The 23,555-nt window shown below is 38.1% G+C and overlaps 1 protein-coding gene across 7 annotated transcripts in view; it reads left to right on the top strand.

Moving 5' to 3' along the window:
• Nucleotides 1-23,555, top strand: part of MPDZ (multiple PDZ domain crumbs cell polarity complex component) — a 153,481-nt gene that overhangs the window by 111,275 nt on the left and 18,651 nt on the right. For 5 of the 7 annotated variants that reach the window (XM_059143564.1, XM_059143568.1, XM_059143565.1 and 2 more), the window contains 8 exons: nt 1,948-2,125; nt 4,909-5,019; nt 9,585-9,683; nt 13,023-13,185; nt 14,914-15,110; nt 16,217-16,308; nt 16,530-16,620; nt 18,845-18,925. In XM_059143564.1, coding sequence (XP_058999547.1) covers nt 1,948-2,125; nt 4,909-5,019; nt 9,585-9,683; nt 13,023-13,185; nt 14,914-15,110; nt 16,217-16,308; nt 16,530-16,620; nt 18,845-18,925 — 1,012 coding nt within the window. The remainder of the gene's footprint in view (nt 1-1,947; nt 2,126-4,908; nt 5,020-9,584; nt 9,684-13,022; nt 13,186-14,913; nt 15,111-16,216; nt 16,309-16,529; nt 16,621-18,844; nt 18,926-23,555) is intronic. The other 2 variants (XM_059143567.1, XM_059143569.1) reach the window with 2 other exon arrangements.

A 23,555-nucleotide genomic window follows, 5' to 3' on the forward strand; every position in this document is an offset into this window, starting at 1 on the left:
ATCTTAGTAAGTTGTATGTTTCTAAGAATTTTTCCATTTCTTCTAGGTTACCAGTTTGTTGGTGGTTGATGTATAGTTAATAATAATAGCCTCTTATGATCCTTTGATCTGTGCTAACAGTTATAATGTCCTATTATTCACTCATAACTTTTTCGATTTGGATCCTTTTCCTTGGTTAATGTAGCTAAGGGTCTGCCAATTTTGTTTATCTTTTCAAAGAACCAGCTCTTGCTTTGGTTACTCTTTCCTATTATTTGTTCTCTATTTCATTTGTTTCTATTGTCATCTTTACTCTCACCTTCTTTCTGCCAAATTTGGAGTCAGTTTATTCTTTTCTAGTTCATTAGGGCATACAGTTAGATCACTTATTTGGGATCTTTCTAGTCTCTAAATGTTGGTGTATATTGCTATCAATTTCCCTCTCAGAATTGCTTTTGTTCCATCCCATAAGTTCTAATAGGTTATATCTCCATTTTCATTTGTCTTGTGAAACTTTTTACCATTCTTTCTGTCTCTATGGATTTGAATATTCTAGATACATCATATAAATGAAATTGTATAGTATTTGTCCTTTATTTCACCTAGCTAGCTTATTTCACTTAACATAATGTTTTCAAGGTTCATATGTGTTGTAGCATGTATCAGAATTTTTTCCCTTTCTAAGGCTAAATAATATTCCATGGTATGTATATACCATGTTGTTTATCCATTCATCTTTAGATGGACACTTGAATTGCTTCCACCTTTGGTTATTATGAATGATTTTTCTATGAACATGACTATATTAATATTTCTTCAACACTTTTGTATAATTTTGAGAGGATATATACCCAGAAATGGAGTTGTTGAGTCATAGGGCAATTCTATTTTCAATTTTTTTTTTTTTTTTGGAACTCCTATACTGTTTTCCATAGTGACTACAACAATTCACATTCTACCAACAGTGCGCAAGGTTCCAATTTCTGCAGTTTCTCCTTGCCAGCACTTCTTTTCTCTCTCTCTCTCTTTTTTTTTTTTTTAAGATTTTTATTTATTTATTTGTCACAGAGAGAGAGAGAGAGAGAGACAGAAAGAGCATGAGAGCATGAGCAGGGGAGAGAGGGAGAGGGAGAAGCAGGTTCCCTGCTGAGCAAGGAACCTAATGCAGGTCTTGATGCCAGGATCCTGGGATCATGACCTGAGCCAAAGGCAGACACTTAAACAACAGAGTCACCCAGGTATCTGTTTTTTCTTTTTTTGTTTTTGTTTTTTTTTGTTGTTGTTGTTTTGCTTTGATAGTAGCCATCCCAGTGGGTATGGGGTACGTATCACATTATGGTTTTGCTTCGAATTTCGCTAATGATTAGTGAAGTGAACATTTTTTCATGTGCTTATGTTCCATTTGATTATCTTCTTGGGAGAAATGTCTGTTTAATTCCTTTGCCCATGTTTTTAAAAAATATTATATTTTTTTGACAGATATCACAAGTAGGCAGAGAGGCAGGCAGAGAGAGAGGGGTGGGGGAGGAGGAAGCAGGCTCCCCACTGAACAGAGAGCCCAATGCGGGGCTTGATCTCAGAACCCTGGGTTCATTACCTGAGTGGAAGACAGAGACTTTAACCCACTGAGCTACCCAGGTGCCCCTCCTTTGCCCCAATTTTAAATCAGATTATTTTTTCACTGTTGTGTTTTTGGTGATCTCTTTATATTCTGAATATCAATCTCTTATCCAGAAAGTGATTTGCAAATATTTTCTTCCATTCTGTGAGTTACATTTTTACTTTATTGATAGTATTTTTTTGATTAACAAAAGTTTTTAATTTTGTTGAAGTCTTATTTGTCTGTCTTTTGTTGCCTAAACCTTTGGTTTCCTATCCCAGAATCATTCCAAAACACAGCATTGTGAGGCTTTTCCCCCATAAGCTTTCTTATAAGAGTTTAATTTTTTTTTTTTTTTATCTTTATAGGGTTGAACTTTGGAGAGAACCAAGTAAATCTTTGGGTATCAGCATTGTTGGTGGAAGAGGCATGGGAAGTCGTCTAAGCAATGGTGAAGTGATGAGGGGCATTTTCATCAAACATGTTCTTGAAGATAGTCCAGCTGGCAAAAATGGAACCTTGAAACCTGGAGATAGAATAGTAGAGGTACCCTCTAGTGAGCTTTCTGTGCCAAAATTCTTCCTCTGTTCCATCCTCTTTATTAAGGGAATCATTGCCTTCACACGGGTCACTTGACCCATTGTAAAAGTAAAATGTGTTTGTGGTTAAAACATTTCTTTCTTATATGTCCCATTTCATCCATAATCTTTCTCTTTAGTGCATGGTGACAGATTATGTATCTTGATTCAGAGACTGATGTTTGGAGATATAACCATTTTAAAAAACATTGGCCTTGAGTTAAAATAATGAAGTTCTATTTGAAAGAACAAAGCAAATTTCCTGGGGAAAAAATTGAATTGTTTGAAATTAAATATACATGAACATAATATGTAGATAATAGCTACGTTCTCCAGTGATTTTATTTTAAGAAATGCTTATCGTGATCAATTCATTGTAGATTAACTTTATTGGATTATTTTCCAAGTGAGTCCTTTTAGTAAATCTTTTATGCTAATTACCCTGATTGTCTTTTACATAAATGCTCCCACCCCCCACAATCCAGGCTCATGTTTCCCTCTTTCTTTTTCTCAGTGCTATGCCCATTCATCACTGAGGAGTGTATGTGTGTGTGTGTGTGTGTGTGTGTATTTACACACTCATGTATGTGTAACTTTGATTTATGCAAGAGAAGTATTTGGTAAAATTGATTTGGTAAAATTAATTCAAAACAAAGTATAGTATTTTAAATAGACTTTTCTCCCATGGTCACTAGTCATTTACTCAGCAAATATTCCTGGAGCAGCTATTGCATTCCAGATGCTATCACAGGCTCTGGGCATTCCGCAGTAAACAAGGCAGCATGCCTGCTTGTCAAGTGTGACAGACTTAACAAGTAATCACGTCACTTCAGAACAGTGTGATAAATTATCTGATCAGGGAAACTATAGTTATAATTAAGAGGGTAGAGGAAGGGTACCTGACCCAGATTTGCTAAGTTGTCAGGATAACAGAGTTGGTTTCTCAGTAGAAACCAATAACTTTATTACTATAAGGACCTTTATATTTAGTTTATACAAGTGATTGTCTCTCATTTTCTAAATCCATATAACTTACCATTAAAATGCATTGATTATGAAGGTTACAACATTGTAACTTTAAAATGAACATTTTAAATATTGATTTAGTCCTTTACTGGTTGATTATCTGTGAAAGCTGAAGAGGGAGGAAGATTGAGCCTTGGGAGGGTACTAGGGCCATGTCTGTTTTGTCTCGTTCTTCCCTCCAAACATTTGTAAGGAAGAATGGTGGGCTTGTTCTCTTTCTCTGCATCCTTACCTTTCTTTAGGGGATATCTTAGCTCCTTTTTAAAGAACCCTTATTCCCAATTTCAGATTATCACAGGCCAGTTTATTTTATGGATAATTCACTATTAAATACCTTTGACCTAAGGAGAAAAAGTAAGAAATATTTATAATTCTTTCTAGAAAGGATTGATCACAGTTTGCACTAAAATGTTGTTTAAAGGTACTGAGGGAGTTAAAGCATCCATCCCTTTCAAATTGAAAAGAAGTCTGATTCTGTGCGTTGTTAAGTACTTTGTGCTGTTTAGCAGTGGTTGTTGAGGGCTGTTATGTATGGGGGCTTTTCTAGTAAGTAAGCAAGCCTTGGGCCTCCATAATCCTGGGGATTCTGAAACCTGTCTCTGCCAAGTTTCTGAAAAAGTATTTAGGCTAGACGAGTCGAGACCTGCAAAGTATTCCATTCTGAGTATAGAGTTCTTTGGACTTGAGCAAAGATATTTAATGTCCTATTAAATGTTTCTACAAGTGAAATATATAGTAGACTAACTTCTATTATTCATTATTATACTAACTTTTATTCTACAAAAAGTGAAAGCCATTTTTAATATGTACTGACATGCATATTACATTACCTAAGTGTCAATCTAAGAGAAGTTTTCAATTAAATGCATGTAATTCTTTTAAAGGTAATAATGTTCTATGCAGAGATCTAATTAATTTTCTTTTCCAGAATTGTGTCTACTCTGATTATGCTATTTTGTTGTATATATATCCTATTGTGGTAATTGGAAATGATAAAATGATTATAGTATCTTGTAGTTTTCTGGCAGGATTAGCATTTGGCCTTTCAAACTACTTTCCTTCCTATTCATATAGTAGGTAAGCTGAACTGCTCATCACCCAGGCAATCCATGGTCAATAAAAAGTTACAAAATAACATTCATTTTCAAGCTATTTATAGAAGAATTACTAATAAGCACAATTTCTTGGCTTCCAGCTCCTGTCATGTCCACTACAAAGATTCTTCTGCAAAGCTAATCTTGCCATAACCTGATTTTTCTGAACATTAGAATTCTGTTTTTTACTTCAAGCTTCCCTGTACAGAGAGAAACACACAAAACATTGCCCACCCATTTCCCGAACAAGTCTTTAATGGATTTGGAGAAAACATGTACAGTGACTTTCATGATGAACACAGTGCTGCGAGGCAGTTCCCTTTTATTATTTCTTTAATGGCTTTGATTTATTAAAGGGATAACCGATACTGTAAGGAAAGCAGAAGTAGAGCCTTCATTTCAACTGATGATTATTTCAGTTGATGATGGGGACAGAAGTCAGTGTCAAAATAAGGGACCACAAGTCTGCTGGACAATGAAAAGTTTGAGTCTCACAGGTAGTCTCAATTATTTTTGATTCTGAAACAGATTTCCCAGGAGGCTCACCCAGGATTCTCAGAACTCCAGATCCACAAATTGTTCTGTTGTTCTATAGCTTCTTGAAATGTTAAGCTGAGGCCTTCCATTGCAGGTGGATGGGATGGACCTCAGAGATGCAAGCCATGAGCAAGCTGTGGAAGCCATTCGGAAAGCAGGCAACCCTGTAGTCTTTATGGTACAGAGCATTATAAACAGACCAAGGGTAAGCGAACAAAAAGGGCAAGGTAGGCAAATCCAAACAATGTTCAACTTGGAATCTAATGTATCAAGGGCCAAGTTGTCTCTAGGAGCAGATATCCAGTCTTAAAATCTCAGGAGACTTGTTAAAATTTTATAATGTTTTTTTTTCTTTTTTAATTGAGTTGTCCTGAAAATCCCTTCTACCATGTTTAATAAACACTTCACGTCTATTGAAAACACACAGAAGTAGGATCCATTGGTGGCCATAGGTATCTAGATGGATAATTATTAGTATTCATTGTAGTTACAAAATATTTAAGTTGTTAAGAGGAATGTGGTATAATGACTTAGCTTACTATATATGACCTCTCAGTCCCTGAAAAGTCAGAGAGATGACATTTTCTTATGCATATATCCTCCAGACAGAATTTCCAACATATGCAGTCCCATGATCATGTGTGAATCGTCTTGATGTATTTGTCTGTCCCACTGGACATTCTACATAGTGGATATTTAAGCAGTATGATTACATATGAGTGATTTCATACTTGCTGCGTCTCCAGCCATGAGCACTTCATCACTGAATAGCCCCCAGTACAGACAAAAACCTACTAACCCATTTTACCATCAGTCATGACAGATAAAATGGCTTTAATGCATTTAATGAATGTTGTTGATGGAGAAGATACGAAGTGAGTCCTTGTGTGTTGGATATGCCCTAAAGATTCTGAAAATGAAAATTATGCCGAGTTTGAAACTATTTTTTTTTTTTTTTACTATTCCTTTATGTCTCAGTGAAAAAGATTATTTACACGAGCAGAAGTTTTTGAGCATATTTGGGCCACATACCCCTTGGAAAGTTCTTCAGAAAAACACACAATCCTGAAAAGTTTGCATCTCATTTCAGGAGCTTCCTAGATGTCCTGAAAACCATAGAGGTTCTACTTCTGGATTTTAGTGAAAACAGAACAAAACAAAACAACCCTGTCAAAGTGATTCTCTTTGAAATATCTGCTCATTAGCTTTGAGGTTTGGTTGTCTTTAAAAGGAAAATGTTAACATATGTGAGGGAAATTAAAAGAACCATCTAAAACTTTAAAATTTATAATTTTTTATCTTAAAATTAAGAATATAAGAAATCAGTGCTCAGATGATGGAAAGACAGTAGCAAACATTTCTGTAGACGAGATCAGTAAAAGTAACTTCTCAGTATTTTGGGCAATGTAATTTAGAGTGACCAAATTTATCCTGTTAGTCTTTCCTTTTGTTGTCAAGACAGGTGTATTAAGGAGGACACATATTTCATAGAGCACTGGGTGTGGGTCATAAACAATGAATCTTGGAACACTAGAAAAATAAAATAAAATTAACAACAACAACAACAACAACAAAGACAGGTGTAGCTCTGGTCTGGGTTTACTGTAAAAGATGAATTCAGTAGTTCTTATGTAAGCAGTTATCTTCACATCTGCTGTTTTAATCATTCAGTTGTTAGGTAATAATTATCCATTCAGATGAGAAAATCTGCCAAATGTTGGGTGGCATCATGCTGCATTCTCTTCAAATGGTATTCAGTTTGTTTAAATAACTACAAATCTTTCCACATTTGTTTCTGTTTGTTGTGTCAAACCTAAATACAGCACGATGGCATTGGTGAATGGCTGTTTAAGTTTAAAACTATTTTTTGTGTGGGTGGGTTTTATTCTTTTTATTCTTAATTTCCAACTTTTATATCACGTAGGACAATACTATAGACTGCTGAATAGGATTCTTCATTGTACTTTTAGAAACTTAAACTACAAACATTTCTTTCAATGCCAGTCATATTTTCTAATGAGCTGAGAAGGTATTTTTCTCACACACCTGGAAAATATTCCTATTTTACTCTCTGAGGTATAATGACACTTGATTTTATAGCAATTATTCCAGGAGAAATCTTGCCTAGAGTGACATGTTTAGTCAAGTGATATGTGCCAGGACTCAGGGCATACTGCCCCAACAAAGGGCACCCTGGCCTGTTCCCCTGATGCAGGTCATAAAAACCCTCATGTGAGAGATGCTCTTCCTGTACCTGGAGAAAAGAACATCCTTACCTCCAGAAATGCAGGGGCCCTGGGAAGGATCTGAATATACACACCTTGCTAAGTTTTCCCCTGTTCCCCACTTAGCTCATACCCTTGTCCTATCAAATTTCACTCACTTTCCACCCTCAAGCAAACCTAGTGTCAAAACATTCCTGTTTAACCATTCCTTCTGGTCTTCGCTATCTTATGAAGGCCCTGTGTCACATAAAAGTTAATATAAATCAATACTTATATATACTTTTCTCTTGTTAATCTTTTTTTTATTACAGCTGGAATCTTTTTTTTATTACAGCTTTTTATTTCCAGCTGGAAACCTTAGATGAATAGAGGAAAGGTATTTTTTCCTCCCCTGAATATGCATTCAGCTTTGAGAAATCAGAATTAATTTTGCATTTAACATGAGATCTACTCGATTTTCAGTGATTTACTTCCTTATGAAATAATCATGCCTCTAGTAATCTAAAGAAAAAAAAAAACCACAAATACATAAGAATCTCTTAATGGAAAATGTTTATTTGTACATGAATTAAACTTCAAAAAAATCTTAGGCATAGGCTGAAAAGACAGTCTCTTTGACACGTAGACTGTTCAAGAATCAGAACTTCAGAGAACAGAGAATAATAATGGAATATTTAATAATAAATTCTATACTTCCTGATTTATTACTGACTGTTCCATTGGTTGGACTACATTGTCTCCCCAAAGGGTAGGCCCTATTAATATGGGCCAGAGAATGTTTTTGTCTTCCCTGTGTTTCTTCTTAGTTAATAACATTTCCATTCCTATCAGCCCTTAGAACTATAAACAGAGTTTCATCGTTGATTTTTTAATAAGAAATACGGCCTGTTTCTCTAAATCTTTTCATAGTAATAGATCTACCACTTCATTTGCCATGCTCATGCTGTACTTTTATACTTTGCTATCAGGGCCAAATTCTAATCCTGTAAGAGCTGGAAATTGAAACAAATTATGAAGCAAAACAAAAAGCTAGAGCTCTCTCTAAATATTCCATTTCTTGCCATTATCATTCTATTTATTTAATTGTTCTACAGAATTATAAAGAAAATATAAAGCCTAAAAATTCTATGTATGAGGTTTGGAAATAATTTCCAACTTCCATAGCATTGAGTTATTTTGTGTAGAATATATTTTTAATCTCTGCCTAGTCATTTTTTTCCACCTTAATAAATGGTCGTGTTCCTTGGCATTTGTGATCTTTTCTTTTGTAAAGCAGGAGTTGACATTTAAACTGAAAAGCAGAGAGAAAGTTGAGATGAGCAGAAATGTCATTGTGCCCATTTCTTTTTCCCGTCTTCCCTCTGTAAGAAAAACATTGCAAGAAGAGCAGATTGAAAGGGTAATGTGGCATAAGCTTTAGTGCAGGCATACTGAAGATATAGAGTCTTTCCAGAGTGTTCTCCCAGACAGGGTGGTGTCACATGACAACCTCTCCCTACTCTTGATGCTTGCCAGTAGGACTTTTTTATAGACAGAAGTAACACAAACATTTAATTGGAGCCAAAATGAATTTTAAATGTCTGCAATTTCCCCTGAAAGATATAGTCAATAAAAGGAAAAGATAGCGGGTATGAAAAGAAGGAGAAGAATTTATTGTGTTGAGGAAATTACTTTTCCTTTTTTTTTTCTTTTTTTTTTAAACTATGAAAATGCTAAATTCTATCTGGCAGTCATCCTGCCTTTAATATGTATATTCAACTCCAATAGTCCTAGCTCAGGGCATATATCAAGCAAGCCACAAAAATCTATGAGAAGCCCTCTAATGCAGGACTTCAAATATATTCAAAGCCTCATACATTTCCTCTATCATGGGAACTTTTATAGGAAAATTTTTTAAAGAATCAGTGTTTCTACCTCCACAAAAAGTACGTAGAAATAGAGAACATCACTGAACAGTGGTTCATTTCTTTAAAGTTGTTGATTTCATTTTTTTAAAATGAGAAACTACTATTGATCTGAAGCCATCTTAATCTCTAGTTTAAGTATGAAAATTTTCCTTCCTGGGAAACAAGATAAAAAAAGTCATGAGGGTTACCAGTGAATTAGCAAACAAATGTTTAATTTGCATTCTGAAACAGACCATCCTTTTATTTTACAAAAAAAAGCGCATAATTTTAAATGTAAACAAAAAAACAGTTGTGGTTTTAATTTTGATAGCTGCTCACTGATATGCATGGGACATAGATAAATATATAAAGTGGGCAAAGTTTATGTGCATCTCTCTGTGATAGTGAAAATAAAAGAAATTTAGTATCAGTTTCATGAATTCATTTCCTTGGTGGCCAGTTTGAGATTTGGGTATAGATTCAGGACACTAGAGGTAAACCTTTAGTTCTTGACTGTTGAATATGACGTTGTTATTAATCAGTGACTAGATCTGACAGGATCTAGTTTTACACCGTGATTTCAATCAGTACTTTGTTCTTAAAACTGAGTTGTGTTAAGTACATTTCTTTTGCGCTCAGCGCCTCTTGTTTCCTTTTAGAAATCCCCTTTGTCTTCCTTGCCGCACAACCTTTACCCTAAGTACAACTTCAGCAGCACTAACCCATTTGCTGATTCTCTACAGTTCAACGCCGACAAGGTTGGATAATGCCATTGTCTTGCCATTGCCTTTTGCAAACGTTTCATTCTTTGTTACTATGCCTTTGTCCTAGTTCACTGTTTACTAAATTTGGGCAGGGAACAAAACAAAACCAAACCGTGTGTTTGGAGTGGGCATGCAAATCCTTTCTTAAGCACATTTTTTTTTTGCCAGAGCATATTCATTTTTATAGCTGAAATTAGATGGCCCTCTTGAACAGTAGGGGAGAATCGTGAGTCCAGTGCCTTTCCTCTGTTTTGTTGTGAATTTAATTTTCTGATATTTAAATTTTTGCTAATTGCCAAATGTATGAACTACTTTCACACAAAATTTATTGAAAGCCTTGTATTTGTTTAAGTCCTTCTCAGACTTATACAAGGTGGTCCTAAAAGCCCTTGTTTGTGTTAGTCACTCCATAGATAACTGGGTATATGCGGGAGTGTGTTGAATGTTCATAAAATGTGTCCGTGCAAGTGCCTGAATCAGGAAGCATGTCACTGTTTCAATGCTCATAAGCCTAGACGTGGATATTCTCATATTCTGTTGGAATTCCAAACCCAAAACTAAAACAAAAACTTACAAGAACTTGTGCATTATAATTTGATCATGATAAGGAAGGAAGCTTTCAACAATTTCAGGAAACATTTTATGACTTTTCATTGGCTTTTCATGTTGCTATAGTACGGATAACCAAAGATGCTGTACCTGAAGGAGTATGTTTTCTGTTACTGTAGGAATTACAGAATTCAAGTAGAGTTACCTTCCGTTGTTCCCCAACTAACCCTTTTGCTCCCACACCATTTAAGGTTTGTCTCAGTGTGAAATTTTTGTGAATAAGTAGGTGTGTTACTGCGTGCTGTGTGTGTGTTATACTTGTGTGCGTACATTGCATGGAGTGATTTCAAGCACACTTTACCTTTTTTTTTCCCCCCGATGAAGGCTAAATGATCTTAAAGAGTTGTATTTTTATTAATAAGCCTTTTTTTATGTGACAGTTTTTTATTTTTTATTTTCAATTAGCCAACATATAGTACATTGGTTTTTGATTAAGAAGTGTCAACAATAATCTAATTACACCGATCTCATTGAGAATGAAAGGTTATATCTAATTACCCGTTTTTGTAAATACAAGCTTGTATTTGCTTTATAATTTATCAGTAATGTTAGGATGCCATTTTAGTTTATTCACAGAATGAAAATGTTGTGCCTAAGTAAAGTCTTGAGTGACTTTTTAGACTGGCAGATTTTGTGTTTTGTTTTTTTTTTGTTTGTTTGTTTTGTTTTTTGTTTTTTGTTTTTTTAAGGTAAATGGAAGCTCAGGAAAGTTACGAAGTGAGATCTATTTCATTTGCATCCATAAATTTATTAAAATTATGGGAAGTTTAAATCAGTTTTTGTTCCCTTTTTTAAAAATCAAATGGGCTTAATTTATACTTGCTAATCTGTTACTATAGCTAAGTTTTTTTTTTTATTTTAACCAGAAAAACTGTAAATTATATATTTCCCTCTGCCCCAACCTTCATATGTTAAATAAACCTGGATTGGATCTAATGAGGTTTCTTGTTTTTTGGTCATTTCATTTGTACTTTGTTGACCTGGAGTTTTATGGGACAGCACTTAGGAAGATGACAGGGTTTCGTTTGCACTGGTACTTTTTGTCTGTGTGGCCAGTTGTGTATAAACCAAACATTTTAACACAGTAGATTCTGTAACTTGAAAATCTGTTGCCTGTAAGTCTCTGCCATTCAGCTCTCCTTTACTTTACTAGAAAAACAGTACTTGATGTTTATTATATTCATTTTGGGGCAGCCTAGAATCCTGAAGAAAGATCACATTCAGTGTTATATCATTTTAGTATTAGGTATATTTTGTGGTATTCTGATTCTTGACACTAATTAGTAATTCCTAAATATTTGTTCATGGTTGCCATTTGATGTGTTCTATAGGAAGTTTGTTTATTTTTAAGTTTTAAAAAGATTTTATTTGTTTATTGGAGAGAGCAGAGGGAGGCGAGAGAGGGAGGGTGAGAAGCAGGCTCCCCACTCAGCAGGGAGCCCATGTGGGGCTCAGTCCCATCATGACCTGAGCTGAAGGCAGAGACCCAGGCACCCCTGGAGGTTTTTTTAAATTGTAGTCTTTTTCCACATCCACACTTGTAAAACAAAATGAGGTATATCAGAGGTATTTTATATGAATGAAAGGTAAAATAAAGAAGGATAGGAAAAATGTAGGATCAAGGCTTCAAGGATAGCTTCCTACCATGGTTAGAACTTAAGTTGGCTATCTCTGTTGAATTTGGTACCGTCTTACTATGGAAATTGGAGGAGAGAGCATGGTGTAATGGAAAGCGCATTGGATTAAGAATTAAGGCAAAAGAAATCTAGTACCAGTGTAATTTTGAACAAAATCTTCTCATGGCCTCAAGTTTTTCACGTGCAAAATGAATAAAATGAACTCAATGACTTACTGGCCTTTAGAACTCTAATATTCTATTCGACAGTCTGTAATAGAAGAACTTGATATGAAATCCCTTTTTTGAAATAGGGCCCATAGCCCTCAGTGACAGCAAGTGTGCCACACTTTGGGTTTGTGTGCAGTGGTCTCTCCTGTTTTCTCATTTACCTTTCAAGTCACCCTGGCAAGGGAAGGATGGTGGTGTCACTTAAAGCCAGCCCCTCCGATCTGAGTCTGGGTGTTCTGTGCTCACTAACTGGCTCCCGTGGTAGATGAACTTGCATGTAAAATGCTCATTCTCATGGCTTTGTTAAGAGAGTCATTTGGAGAGCGGATTCAGGTAGCAGTGAAGAATTATTTGTATATATATATATATATATATAGTCTGATGAGTGACCTCTGGACTTTAATTGCTTGATTAACTTATTTGTTAGTTTTGTTCTTATTTCTTGGAAGACTTCTCTAGGCCCACAAAATCTTACCCAGACCCCTGAATATTTATGAAGACTTTGAATGGGAGATTTTTTTTTCCCAAAAGGGAGAGTTTTTTCCCAAAAGGGAGAGTTTGTACAATTTTTTCTAAAGTTACTTAAGCCTTCAAATTGAAGAGTTCATTGGCCCCAAATACCAAATAACAGTTTAACAAATTAACCTCTAAACATATATTTTGTTTAGTGTATTTAGACTTTACCTGAGTCCTGTCTACCATTATATATATATATTTTTTTTTCTGTTATTTATGTGTCAAATATTTTATTTTATTTATTTTTTTTTATGTGTCAGATATTTTAAAGCCAGTTTTTGTCAATTGTAATTTTATTTCTTTTACTGAAGATTTTCTTCCTTGGACTACGCATACGCACTGCATTCTTCTTGTTTCCACAGGCACCCAGTCAGTCCGAATCTGAGCCAGAAAAGGCTCCTTTGTGCAATGTGCCTCCGCCCCTTTCTTCAGCATTTGCAGAAATGAGCAGTGATAATACACAGTCATCTGCCGGCAAACTCTCCGAAGACGTGGACAAAGAGGATGAGTTTGGTTACAGCTGGAGTAAGTTGTCTTTTGTGATGCATTGAGTTATAAGAGACATTGAAATAGCTCTGGGTTTCTTGAAGCTTATGTCCTGGATGGATAAGCATGTTTCAGCTTTATTTATACGTGCTGCAATTTTGTTTAGAAAAAAATACTGTTTGTTTTGCCTGAATACAGCACGCATTCCCAAGGCATGAAATAATGTCCTTCCTTTCCTTTAAGTGACTCTCCCTTCTAAAGCCTACTCTGCCCTTTGTGTGAACATTAAAGAGGGCAGGGCCCTCTCAGAAGCTGCTACAGGATCTGCCCCTGAGGATCTCAAACAAGTTCTTGCCACTCCCAGACCTCAGAGTCCTCATTATAAAATCTGGTTGCTGTTGGTGTCTTGCCTTGAACTCTGGCATTTTCTATACTAAGTTGGTAACACAGAATCATTGTGGAGACGGCATTGAGGCATTCAGCTAGTTGTATAACTGCCTCAAAGTCTTTGCCTCTTGGCCACCCTTCTTCTGAAAATGTGGTCCTTACCCGAGGTTGGTAACATTAACTTTGAAATGTCTGACGCACAGGAAGCATTCAAGGGCAGCTGTTATTAGGATCATTGGGGTGTCTCTTTTTTCTAATAAAATAAGCCTTTTTACAAGGAAATGTTAAAAATTTAGTGAAAAGTTACCAATGTATCAGTGCTGTAAGAAGTTTCTTTTGAAAGTATAAATACTTTAAGAAAGCTATGGTGTATGCTTTTAGGAAGTGTACAGGGTGTGAAAAATTGTGCTGCTAGATTCTAGAAGGAACCAGGAAATGAAAGTTTATAAAGTTGATGCAGTTAAGAATCAATATGAAATGCAAGACATCAGCTGCCTAGTAACATTTTCTAAGAGATGATTTGTGAAGTTTGTGGTTTTCTATTTTCAATAAAATAAGAATATATTGCTAATCTATTAAGGTGACCAGAATATACTCTGAGGAAAACATGAGACAGAATATCATATCACAAGCCACCCAAAATCTAATGCCATAAGGGAGCAATTTCTTATGGTGTCATGTGTTGTGGTTGACTGGGCCCAGCTAGGCTGGGCCTTCAGGATGACACACTTACAGGGCTGGAAATCAGTGCTGGCTCCTGTGGCCTAGGGCACCTCCATGTAGCCTTGGCCTCTCAGATTCAAGAATAAATTCTACCTCTTGAACATGTGGGATGGGAGAGATGAATGGTTTTACCTAATTAGGGCGTGTATCCTGAAGCTGAGACAGGTACATCAATTTGTCCTGGTCTGATAGCTCTGTGCAGTGAAAACATGCATTCCCTATGTTCTGGATCTGTGTACCAAGCAGCTGCCCCACACGACGGGACATGCACGCCAGTTTTGCTGTGAGCGCAAAGCTTGCACTGGTCAGTGAAGATAAATCCTCTGAATGCTCTGTTCTCCTCTGCAAACAATAAAGTGGCATTCTGTTTTAATCAGAGTCTTTTGAGAGTTTGTTAATGTGAATCGCCCCGGCGAACTGATCAGTCAGATCAGCTCCTCCACACTCTGCCCGCTGGATGCAGAGAAATTCCTCAGAGTTTGGATACTCCGGGAAACCAGTCTTAACACCTAGATGGCCAGCTTATTTAGCTTTTCTTAGCTGCCAAGGATTTACATTTTGGTCCAAGTAATGCCCTTTTGAAGCTAAATAACCTTCCATAGTAAAACATCAGCTGTAAATTAACTTCATACCTCTTAATTTTGTTGTTGTGTGTAGAAAATATCAGAGAGCGTTACGGAACCCTAGCAGGAGAGCTACACATGATTGAACTAGAGAAAGGTCGTAGTGGTTTGGGTCTCAGTCTGGCTGGGAACAAAGACCGATCCAGGATGAGTGTCTTTGTGGTGGGGATTGACCCAAATGGAGCAGCTGGCAAAGACGGTCGACTGCAGACTGCAGATGAGCTTCTGGAGGTATGTTCTTACAGAGGATGCAGAGTTTACTCTTGCTGAACTAGTACACTGGAATCCTCAGTTCCCAGAAAATCCACCGGGGCCTCATATGGTGACGGAGAAAACAACTGCTTGCCTAATAAAATAGAGGCACTGCAGCAAATTTGGCTGTAAACCAAATCTCTGCTAAGTAGAGTCCGTGTTCCCATTAACTTCCATTAAAAGGTTGCGAGTGGGTAGCAACAGAAACAATTTTTGCCCCAAGATAGTAATAAAGATCACACTTCAAAAACATTTTCTTGTGTGCTGCATTTTTATTAGGAGCTTTTGAAAAGCCAAATTGGTAATGAGATTGAGCCACTGGACATTCTGGAAGTTGAATTCCTAATGGTAGATGTGATGCATGTGGCGTGCAGTGGGGTCAAGGTTAAGGCTAAGTAACGAAAACAGTAACTCAGCCGCCCAAACAGAATAAATTTCTGGATCATACTTTCTAGTGTTTAGAATTGCATTTGCCTGTTTCGTTTGTCCTTGCCTTCCGGAAGCTGGGATCCTCGTGCCTATATATTGCCTTAATACTCTTCCTTGCACTCTTGTTTCTTTATTGCCTGGGAAGGTTCAGTCAGCAGTGGCTGAATGACTAGATAACTGGCAGTTTCCAGTAGGTACTTTCTGCTTCCCAAATCCCGAATCTGCCTGTGGTGCTCCTCCCTGTGGCCTAGTCCCACAGTCTGAGTTTTGAGATTAACTAAGACCTACAACCATAGGGGGCTTCCCAGGATGATCTATGCAGGTCATTAGTGCCTCTAGGAGAGGCTTTGCTTTGTGCAGAACATGCTGGAAGCCCGGTGCCTGTCAGTAATTTCACTTTCTATTTTTCTATAGTCAGTCCAGGTGGTACCGCTGTCGTCTGTGGAGATCAGACCACCTGCGTGTCATTTTAATGTTGGCTTTAAACATGGGCTTGTCTTTTCACCATCAAAGTCAGGTTCCTGTTCTGGGAAGGAAAATACATGTAATATTTCAAAAGAAGGAGAAAAAATGACCTTTCTATTAGCTAGATAGGGTAATAAAGGGTTAACTAATTCCAAATTTCAGGCTCAGTTAATGCTATTTGTTTCTCACAGATCAATGGTCAAATTTTATATGGAAGAAGTCATCAGAATGCTTCTTCAATCATTAAATGTGCTCCTTCTAAAGTAAAAATAGTTTTTATCAGGTAAGCATTTTCTTTTTTCTAGATTACTAAATACCTTTGTTTAGTCTTTCGATTCAGAGTTCTTTTAAATGAAAATGAAACATTTCTAAATGTCTGAGTATTTTAGTCCCAGGTCTTTAGGCTTGCAGAATTTTCTCTAATAATCCTGATGAGTCTTCAAGGAGAAGAATAAAAATACTATGAATCATTATGTTGTGATAGGTCAGTGCTTTTTCTTTTAGAAATAAAGATGCAGTGAGTCAGATGGCTGTATGTCTTGGAAATACAGTAGAACCTTTGCCTTCTACCTCAGAGCAGTCTCAGAATAAGGAGGTATGTATCTTGTGTTTGTTTCTCTGGGAAGATTTTATTGATATGCTATGTATTAATTCAGAAAACAAGTATTGATCCCTTACAGGAATGTTAAATGACTCGTGGTCTTGGCCCTGAAGGGGCCCAGTACAAGAAACACTCATGTAAATAAACACAGCACTTCCATGAAGGGTCTACATAGGGATAATGAAGGTAGAAAAAGTTGTCAAGTCTCGTTCTGCAGAGATCATGACAATGACTCTCTAGGTGAGGTGACATGTGAAGTATGTGTTGGAAGTAGAAGACATGGGGAGGGGGGACAAAAACATTCCAGGCAGGGGGCCTAGACTAAGAAATGGCATGCAGGCTCTGGCAGATTCAGGGAATGAGAATTGCAGGGCAGCATTGAATAGTGGGGAGGGTGAGATGGGCGTTGGGGAGGTGGTGAGGAAAAGGTCACTGGGATAGGGTCATCATGAGAACTGTGATGCGGACTTCATCTTTGATGCCTTAGGGAACTCAAAAGAGTAAGAATTGTATTTTTTAAGTACTTCTCTGGAAATGGTACAGAGAAAGAATCAGGTTTCAAGGAAGAGAAGTTAAGGTAAAGGGAATAAGAAAATTAGAGGAATAGTTCAGGAGAAAGATAATGAAGGCCTGAACTAATGCAAGGAAAGAAAGAAAGAAAGAGAGGGAGGGAGGGAGGAAGAAAGAGAAAAAAAGAAAGAAAAGAAAGGAAGAAAAGAAAATAAAGAAAAGAGGGAAAGAAAGAGAAAGGAAGGGAAGGAAGGAAGGAGAGAGAGAGAGAAGAAGGAAGGAAGAAAATGATTATGTCAGAAGTTTCAGTAGTTTAGGATCCAACTTAGCATTATCTCATCCCTAACTAAGTGTACAGTGAGGAACAGCCAGTGGTGTATCTATCCAACAAGTGTTTACAGATTGTCTGCCTTATACCAGGTACTTCTTTTTGGGCTGGGATTAGGCTGGTGAATGCAACAGACAAGATGTACACGGCTTCCGGATGGCTAACGTGGTGACTTGGTGGATGGCTGACTTTTACCAAAATAGAAAGAAATTTAAAAACATATTTGTAAAAATAGAAAATGTTCTATTTGAGGCAGTTTTCGGGTGAAGTGCCTGTTGAAAAGCCTGGTAGAGATAGATGTACATTGGAACTTTTGGTCTAGAGTTTAGAGATGAATTCCCATAGGTGCACAGTTATCTGGTGGCCATAGGAGCTCTTCTGTACAGAGAATACTTAGAAGAAGGGGGCTAAGGTCAGAATTCTTTAATAAAACAAGGAGGAAGCCTAACAAAGAGTGGCCAGAGGTAACGAGAAAGGACCAGGCAAGCGCATTGCGTAGAGCTGAGGAGGACACATTTCAAGAAGAAGGATATATTCTACAATCTTGAATGCTGAGGAGAGGTCAAGTAAGGAGATGAATAGAGTCCATTGGACTTGGCAATTAGCTGATCACTAGTATTTTTGAGAAAGCAAATGATGGATTAAAAAAATTAGAAAAGAAAAGGCAGTGGCTAGAGGGTAACATAGAATTTAGAGGTTTTTTTTGGTGGGACTTCTGATGTGCAAAAACCCGAGATACTTGTTACGGATGAATAAAAGGAGGCAAAGAGAATGAAAAGCTGACAGAGGAGCCATGATTACAGTGCGAGAGGAAACGCTCCCCCAGAAGGAGCGTGTGGGCACTGGGTTGTCTCTACATGATGAACATCACTTGTTCCGGTGAACTGAGAAATCATTCATAACAGTGAACTGAGTCAGGTGATTTTTCAAGATTATAAAGGAGAAAATTTTATTTTCATATAAATTGTACCACAGATACAGCCTTTAAGAAAATAGAATGTTTTAATAATTTTCAAGTAAAACATTTAATAGCTCCTAAATTCCCTTGATGACTAACAGGGAAGAACAGCGGATGGTGCCTCTGCTTGAGTCCTGTGTGCTAGTGAGTCCCACTGCTGGGTAGCCGGGCCGCCACTGCAATTCACTAGAGAATAAATCCAGGCCCTCTGGAGAACCGCTTTGTGTCTTTGTGCTCGAAAGTAATTTTTGTGTAATCATACCTTATTAGTCTTTTGAAGAGAATATAATGTTCATAAATATGAAGTATTAATAATGATTAATTATAACGCGTGAAATAATTTTGATGCAAGTGACCCTTATTAAGCAAACAAGAATGCGTCACCTCAGTTGCCTGTTTTGCCGTTTCCTTCCCTCTGTCAGCCTGAGCCAAGTGGTGCTACTTCCGATGCAGCTGTGGACCTCTGTTCACTTAAAAATGTGCAACATCTGGAGCTTCCCAAGGTAAATGTGCTTTGAGTTGAATTTTTACACCAGTAATCTGATTCTCTGGTTCTCAGAAGTGTGGTCTCTGGACCAGCGGCATCAGCATCACCTGGGATCTTGCTAGAATTGCAGACATTTGGTCCATCCATACCTACTGAATGAGAAATTCTGGGGGTGGACCCACAGTTTGCGTTTTTATAAGCCTTCTGAGTGATTCCATGCTCACAAACGTTTGAGAATTACTGTATTAATTGATACTTGAGCAGAGATTAAGCTTTTCCTGCCTTTGTGATTATCCCAAGGTATGACATTTAGCAGTGTCTCTCCTTTTTTTTTTTTTTTTAAGATTTTATTTATCCATTTGTGAGAGTGAGAGAGAGAGCATGAGAATGGGGTGAAGGACAAAACAGAAGCAGGCTCCCCACTGAGCAGAGAGCCCAGTGCAGGACTCAGTCCTGGGACTAAGGGATCATGACCTGAGCTCAAAGCAGAGGCTTAACTGGCTGAGCCGCCCAGATGCCCCTCTCCTTTGATACATTTACTAAGGGCCTGCTCTGGAGGAAATATAAAGAAGAAAGAAACAAATTATAGTCTTTGCCCTTCATAAAACTGAAAGTTCACATTTCTGAAAGCTTCACTGATAAGCATCAGTGAAAAGATCTGAACATGAGGCTCAAATGACCACTTCGAAGAGTCGACCACGTCGAAGAGGTGGTTTGCTGAACAGAAACCTGCAAATGCTTTGAGGTGCTGCAGGCTCCTGTTGGAATGCAGGCAGGGGCAGGCGGTGGACACACGCGGGAGAATATTCGCAGAGAGAGCAGCAAAGGGCACAGGAAGAAGAGGAAGGTGAGCTAGCGGTTGACATGGAGCCGGGCTATATTTATCGCAGGCCACCAGAAGAGAAGGGGTCCGCGGGCCACTGCCCGCCCAGCAGTGAGGCAGGGCAGCACGGTGTTTACGAGCCTTGGCTCCAGAATCCGGGTTCAGTCCTTGCTTCATCAAGTACATACCTGACATATTATGTGATCTTCCTTTGCCTCAGTTTTCTCACCAGTAAACTGGAGATGATAATATTACCTTTGACATAACTGTAAAGATTAAATGAGTCGCTTGTAAGTAGTTGGCATAACGACAGCCTATGCTTTGCTCTATTCAAGTCGTTATGAAGTCGGAAACCATGAGTTTCTGAATGCTGCACAGAATGTGTGCTTAAAAACATCCTTGGACAAGCCCTTGCTAAAAATGACAGGTTAAAAAACTCCGCATACTAGATAAACCTGTCCGCGCTGAATCCATTATTAGTCGACTGTGCAGACAAAACTCAAGAAGGCGAGGAAGGGAGAATTAACCAGCCTGCTAACATTTATACCTCATCTGCAACTTTTTGTCATTTATACTACCTTGTATTTTTAAAAATTATGATTATTTGAAAAAACTTAATGGCAAAGTCTCACGTGCTTTATGTTGTTTACTTCTCAGCAACCTGTGAGATCATTTTATTTTCCCACTTAAAACAGTCCTAGCTCAGAATGATAGTTAGAACTTAAACTCTGGTCTTACACCTCCAAGTCCCATTTTCCATTCCTTGTTTCAGCTTGCGCCTGGGGCCTATTTACCTTTCCGAAACACCAGTGTGTTTCTTATAAGAATCTTCAACTTCATTCAGACTGAATGTTTCAAGCGCCCACGGCCATTTATTTTAAGAATTCGTCCCTCCTTACCTGTGCTTATACAACTTGGGATGCCCTTCTGCTTTCTTTTAGATTATCTAAGTCCTGTATGACTGAAGATCTAGCTTAATCTCATGTCTGTTTATTTGGAAATACTCCTTCGGTATTCTGGCCTATAGAATGCTTACTGATAATGTCCTCATTTATTTGTCGTTTAGCTGTGCCTGGCTCAAACATGTCTCATGTATAAGCATTCATGTGGATAAATTTTTTATACATCTATATCTCAAACAGGTTGAAAAAGAAGAACCTGTTACTTTTTCTCCCATTATCTCATATAGTATGGGTGGCATAGTTCATATAAGTGTGCAGGAGGGAAGAATGGATGGCGGCTCACATGCTGCTGTGCGCTGGGAAAGAGGTCTAGTACAGGAGAGTCAGGAAGGAGAGAATGGCTTTCATAACAGTTTCAGTACAGAAATGGTAGCAACAGGCCGTTTCTAATTCTGTTTTGACTCCTTAGAAACTCTCTTTTTCTTTTTCTTTTTTTTTTTTAATGAGAGAGAACACACAGCTGGGTTGGGGGTGGGGTAGAGTGGACCAGAGGGAAAGGCAGAGAGAGAATCTTAAGCAGGCCCCACGCCCAGTTTGGAGCCCACCCCGGACCTGATCTCATGACTCTGAGATCAACACTTCAGCTGAAATCAAGAGTCAGACGCTTAACTCACTGAGCCACCAGACACCCTGATTATTTTCTTTTCTTTTTAATCTTTTTTAAGTGGGAAAATAGAAATATAAGCAGCACATTTATAGTGTTTATAATCTGAACCCTTAGTGACTGACTGAAATGCTTATTCACTTTACAGATAAAGGATTTTTGATTCAAGATTGGTTTTTAAGCAGTTTTGTCCTAGGAAAGTACCTGTACCTCGAAGCAACCTTGCACGATTTTTAGAGATCCATTTCAAGTCCATATGAGTTTTATAGGGTGAATGTCTTCAAATAGCATTAAGAAGTTTTTTTCTGAATTTTTGGGGAGTCTTCCAAATTTCAAAATAAATCTCCTGATAATAATGGTGGTTTGGCTTCGTTCTACTTTTAATTCTTGTTCACTCTCTTCTGGCTATTGAATGATACAACTGTTACTCCATAACAAAGTTTCCTTAATTTGTTTCACCTTCTTTCTATGGTGGTGTTTTAATAATTGGCTCAGAACAGTGTCTCTCAGACCTTTCCCTGTTATGGGCTGTATGTCCTGTGGCAGCAGTGAGGTGAAGAGCTAAGCATTCAGCTGGGAAACCACACTCACACCCCGTTACCCTTATTTGTAGTTCATCCTACTCTTCTGATGCCAGTTGATTGTCTTTAGATGTGTTTATGGATATGTTTATTTTTGTAGTATTTTAAGTGGGACTGGGGCATATTATATATACAGATGCATAACTCTTATGACGCTGCCTGTTGCTAATAACAAAAAACCTTTCTCCTATAGGCTTAGTGAAAGAGGGGATTTGTGGGCTCAGGTTCCTGGGCAGCGATCTTCCAGGATAGTTGATCTGTGGCTCTGTAGTGTCATCAAGAGCCAGTGGTCAGCTATATCCCAGGGCTGGTCTTCCTCTGTCTTAGAATGTCTTCCAGCCATGTGCTGCTTCTCTCACCTGTGGTCAGGGGCTTGGGGGGAAAGTGGCTATGCCGTCATTCTGAGCAAAAGTCCTGAAACCCATGCTAGTTGAGTCAGCTCTGTTCCCACACCAGCTCCTGAGCTTGGGACTGTGGCCATGGGAATAGAACTATACTGTTGAACCAAGTCATTCAGACTCAGTCCTTGGAGTTATTTATCCACTATTACATCCACAAATTACCACAAAACTTAGAATCTTAAAACAATAGACATTTATTATCTCTGTTTCTGTGGGTCAGGGATCTGGGAGCCATTCAGCTGGGTGGTCTGGTCAGGCTCTGTACAGTTTGACAGCAAAGTGCCAGCTAGGACTGGGGTCATAGGAATGCTTGGCCCAGGCCGGAAGAGCCACATCTGGGATGGCTGACTTAAATGAGCACTGGGAGGAAGCCGCATTGGCTCTCTGTGGTGCTGCTTTCATGTCCTCCTAACATGGGCCTGGCTTCCCTCAGAGCACGGGATCCAAGAGAGAGCAACGACAGAGCTCTGATGCCTTTGGAAATATGCACCATTCCTTCTGCTTTATTCTGTATTTTATAGTCAAGTAACCCAAGTCCATCACACGTTCAGGATCCCCTTTTTGAAGGAGTTTGTGAGCGTATTTTAAAATCACCACCCAGGGCGCCTGGGTGGCTCAGTGGGTTAAGCCGCTGCCTTCCGCTCAGGTCATGATCTCGGGATCCTGGGATTGAGTCCCGCATCGGGCTCTCTGTTCAGCAGGGAGCCTGCTTCCCTCTCTCTCTCTCTGCCTGCCTCTCCGTCTTCTCATGATTTCTCTCTGTCAAATGAATAAATAAAATCTTAAAAAAAATAAAATAAAATAAAATCACCACCCAAAACATGGGCAGAGAGAGATCGAGCAAGAGAGAGAGCATTCTCTTATATGTTGTTTGAGGCAGCAGGGGGAGGGGGTGGGATATTCTGACAAAAATCTATGAGCCTGTAGGGAGGAATATGATAACATTGTTAAGTAAACAACCAGGAAATGCCCTCTAGACCACTAAGGTACTTTTCTGACTGCAGATAAGAGAATAGGCAATGATAGAATCAGATCTCAGAGTTGAATACATACAGTCATTGTAAATGTATTCAAACAAGTATTTCTTTGTGATACTAGGAAAGACCATTGGTATAGAAAATCCAAAGAGACTGTTTAGCTAAATTAGATGTATTTGTCTTTTTGGTAGCACATTCACCTTCCTTCATTAAGCCTGATTCTTTCACCAGCTAGATTGGGACTTGGTCTCAAAATCCTGGCAAGTTTAGAAAATGTATCTGAAATATATTTGATTAT

The sequence above is a fragment of the Mustela lutreola genome, chromosome 12 (assembly GCF_030435805.1).
Source record: "Mustela lutreola isolate mMusLut2 chromosome 12, mMusLut2.pri, whole genome shotgun sequence".
Classification (NCBI taxonomy): Eukaryota; Metazoa; Chordata; class Mammalia; order Carnivora; family Mustelidae; genus Mustela; species Mustela lutreola.